Genomic DNA, 3,949 nt, shown 5'->3' on the forward strand with positions numbered 1-3,949 from the left:
ATATGAGCATGTATATGAGCATGTATATGATGCATAAGAGCATGTATGATATATATGTGCATGATATATATGAGCATGTATACGATGTACAAAATATATGAGCATGCATATGATGTACATGAGTATATATATGAGCATGTATATGATGTATATGAGCATGCATATGATGTACATGAGCATGTATATGATCATGTATATGATGCATAAGAGCATGTATATGACGCATAAGAGCATGTAGATGATATGTACAAGCATGCATATGTATATGATATATATGAGCATGTATATGATATATATGAGAATGTATATGATATATATGAGCATGTATATGATGCATAAGAGCATGTATATGATATGTATGAGCATGTATATGTATATGAGCATGTATATGATATATATGAGCATGTATATGATGTACATGAGCATGCATATGATGTACATGAATATGTATATGAGCATGTATATGATGCATAAGAGCATGTATATGATATGTATGAGCATGTATATGTATATGATGTATATGAGCATGTATATGACATATATGAGCATGCATATGATGTATATGAGCATGTACAGTATATGAGCTTGTATATGATGCATAATAGCATGTATATGATATGTATGTGCATTCATATGTATATGATATATATGAGCATGTATATGATATGTATGAGCATGTATATGATATGTAGGAGCATGTATATGTATATGATATATATGAGCATGTATATGATGTATATGAACATGCATATGATGTACAGGTATATGAGCAAATTAAGGGCAAGTATCAGGCAGCTGTTAAGAGCTTGAAGAAGGCATGGAACTGAAAATGTACATTAAGAATGTCAGATGTCACCTAACTGTGAGATTTATTGATTATCGAACAGCAAGCTGATGGAAAATAGAGAAGAAGAAAAAAACAGAACAGAGTGTAAACCCACCTGGTGGTAGACCTTGTTCGGGGCTACAGTTGCATTGCGGAGATCTTCTGGGTTGCAATCAGAGGCGTTAAAGCAGCAGCTGGCAGGAATTCCGTTGGAGGGGTAATACACGCTGGCAAACCAACTGGTGTAGTTGTAAACACCACAGCAACGCAGCTAGACAGAAAACCAGGGGAAGGCTGAATTAACAGAACATCAGGATTTATGGTCAAGTCTGTTTCACCAGAGGCTAATAACTAGTTAAATGAATTAAAGTGTGGATCAGTGTTTAGAGCTCTTGCTTCTTAGGAAGACGTTTGCATTTTAGCACGTCTAAAAATTTTGAACAAAAATGATCTTACCTGTTGTAGATAACTCTTTGAACAAACGCAGTTTGAAGAAAAAGATTTTAATTCTTACCAGACTAACGAGTTAATGGCTAGTATGAAAGTTGTAGTTGAGTTTTTAAAGACAAAAGTTGTTTTAAGGTGGTAATAACTCATTTTGGTCTTGGCCCTGCTCAGTCTAGCCAATAGCTCATTAATCCAGTCAGAATTAAACTATTTCTTCAAACAGATGTTGTTCAAAGGCTATCCACAACAGGTGAAATATTGTTTGTTCCTAACTTTTCCACAGAACACTACTTCAAACAGCTCCACTTTGAGTCAAACTAACAAAGACTCTAACGAACCCCTATTGTGAGGCTTGATAGGACAATCTGCATATGTATTTAGTTTAGCTCAGCTTTGTAACTTGAACCTCACACTCTTTGTTCTTTAAATTGAGAAAGATACTCGGATGAGAAGCAAAACGTCTTCAGTTATAAATAAAGTCCAGTTGTTTTGTGTCTTGAACTTTTTTAAATTCACTTCAAATAATATGAGCTGTCGTCTGAAGCCCTTGTCTGAACGTGCTGTTACCCCTCACCTTGTGCTGCAGGTTATCCACAGCGCGGCTCGCCTCGTCCTCAGCATTGTAGTTCAGGACGGCGTCGGTGTAAGTCCTGCGAAAGGTTCCTTTTATCTGCAGCGTGCAAATGCACAGGCTTTAATTAATCAACTCAAACTTACACAACCTCTACGCAAAAATAAAAGATGAGCTGTTCCAGAGGCGATACTGACCTCGTGGCGAAACACGAATCCAGAGATCCCTGCCACTAACTCGGCAAGGAAGACGAGCGACAGGAACATGGCATACTGTAAAAACAAGAAGCAAGCAGGACGTTTGCATCGTTTGCATGGACAACCTCTGCCTCAGGTGAATACAATTTGCCTATAATTGCACACACACGCACGCACGCACGCACGCACGCACGCACGCACGCACTTAACCCCTATTAACTGAACTAAGTGCCCTACAATGTCTACTGGATTTCTCATCCCTCTGTACAGGACAGAGGTCAGCCAATATTCTTTGTATTATGTGTCCTGAGGCTAATTAATCAGAACATTTCTCACTCTCCTTGCAACATATCAGGCCCCCCCCCCCCCCCCCTTCTTTTTCAGTGTCTCACCAGCTTCAGCATCCATGGGCTTCCTCTGCAGGTGGCGAAGCATCCAAACAGGCCAAAAACAATGATGACAGTCCCGGTGCCGATGAGGACGTATGGAGCATTGGTGGAGTTGTCAGCTATCAGAGAGATGTATGGGCCCAGCATCAGCTTCCCCCATACTCCAACTGCAAGCAGGATGGCTCCTGTTATCTAAAGGGTGGGGGGTTGGGGAGATGGGTGCCAGAAAAAAGAGAATGCAAGCAGGGAAGAGGCCTTTTATCTTTGCACTTGTGTGTTACTTCAACAGATGTGCTTTTCTTGCAGCAAAAAAAAAAGGGAGGAAAAGGATCAAGGTGGAACAAAAAGGAGAGCAATTAGCGTAAGGAGGAGGAGCCGGAAGACAGAAGACATAAAATCATCTGGAGTACAAGGTGCCAATCATCTGCTTTATGAATATGCCGCGCAGAGGGAGAGATAAAAAGGAAGGGGGAAGAATCAAAGGGGCTCTTTGATCCGAGGCGAGACGCTTCCTCCTGTTGCGCCTCTTTTAGCATTTCAAATGAGCGCCGCGGATAAAAGAGTGCGTTGTTCGAGGCAGCTGAAGCGGTGTGTGCCTCAGCTGGGTTTGCCTTGCTGCCACTGGGAAGAAAGCAGGGCGGAGAACGGCTGCTGAGGATCTGACTCCAGCAAGAGCCGGCTCATCCTGCTGACCTCCTTCCTTCCAAGAGGAGGCTGCTGGCCGTCCTGCTGCCAGGCCTTCTGATTACAGAAAGAACACTCTGTGCTGTTCTTTCCTTTTAACCATTAGTCCATAACACAAAGGAACAGGATTGATAAATACTATTACAGAAAAATTGCTTGCATGCACATTGGCCTATAAAACTGAACAGCCTCTGAAACTGTACTTACCGGTACATGTTGCCCCTGTGGCAAGGTTTGCAAATGAAAACTGGGAGGTTTGTTGCCATAAAAACACAACTGCACACCTGATTTGAGTGTAGCTTTATAGCTGTTTTATTCAGTATTAATCTAAGGTCTTTAAACAAAGATACAAAATGTTCTTCTAACCTCTATGTTTATCAAATGGGTGCATAAAGTATCATCAGTTGACATATTCACATTATGACAAATAAAAAAGAGCCTCGGCTCTGACAGGGAGGGGACTACGGATTAAAGACAGTTAAGGGAGAGAGGAAGAAGAATAAATAAGTCTTTGATTAAACAAGTTTTAAATTGCAACTAACATTTTAAATGCTGCTGCTGATCCAATGCTGCTGTATTCAATCATACCCATCTACTCACTACAGACTCATGTTCGGGCTGCTGTTTAATAAACCGTATTGTTTTACATGATTGTGTTTAGCGTATATCTTAGATCTTTTAGCATATTGTTTATCATTCATTTAGCATATATCTTAGTGTATATCTTACATCCTTATACAATAGTCCTTCGATTATCACGGGGGATGTGTACCCTGAAGATCCACGAATTCCGAATAGGAACAAGTAGTAAGTAATAGTTTATTTTGAGTATATA

At 40.3% G+C, this 3,949-nt stretch overlaps 1 protein-coding gene across 1 annotated transcript in view; it reads right to left on the reverse strand.

Annotated features, from left to right (window-relative positions):
* tspan7b (tetraspanin 7b) overlaps positions 1-3,949 on the reverse strand; it is a 19,463-nt gene that overhangs the window by 3,911 nt on the left and 11,603 nt on the right. The window contains exons 2-5 of the mRNA XM_037687049.1: positions 2,434-2,622; positions 2,042-2,116; positions 1,848-1,943; positions 942-1,097 (exon numbers count right to left, since the gene is read on the reverse strand). Of these exons, the coding sequence (XP_037542977.1) occupies positions 942-1,097; positions 1,848-1,943; positions 2,042-2,116; positions 2,434-2,622 (516 nt within the window). The remainder of the gene's footprint in view (positions 1-941; positions 1,098-1,847; positions 1,944-2,041; positions 2,117-2,433; positions 2,623-3,949) is intronic.

The sequence above is a fragment of the Nematolebias whitei genome, chromosome 13 (assembly GCF_014905685.2).
Source record: "Nematolebias whitei isolate Nwh7 chromosome 13, NemWhi1, whole genome shotgun sequence".
NCBI classification, from domain to species: domain Eukaryota; kingdom Metazoa; phylum Chordata; class Actinopteri; order Cyprinodontiformes; family Rivulidae; genus Nematolebias; species Nematolebias whitei.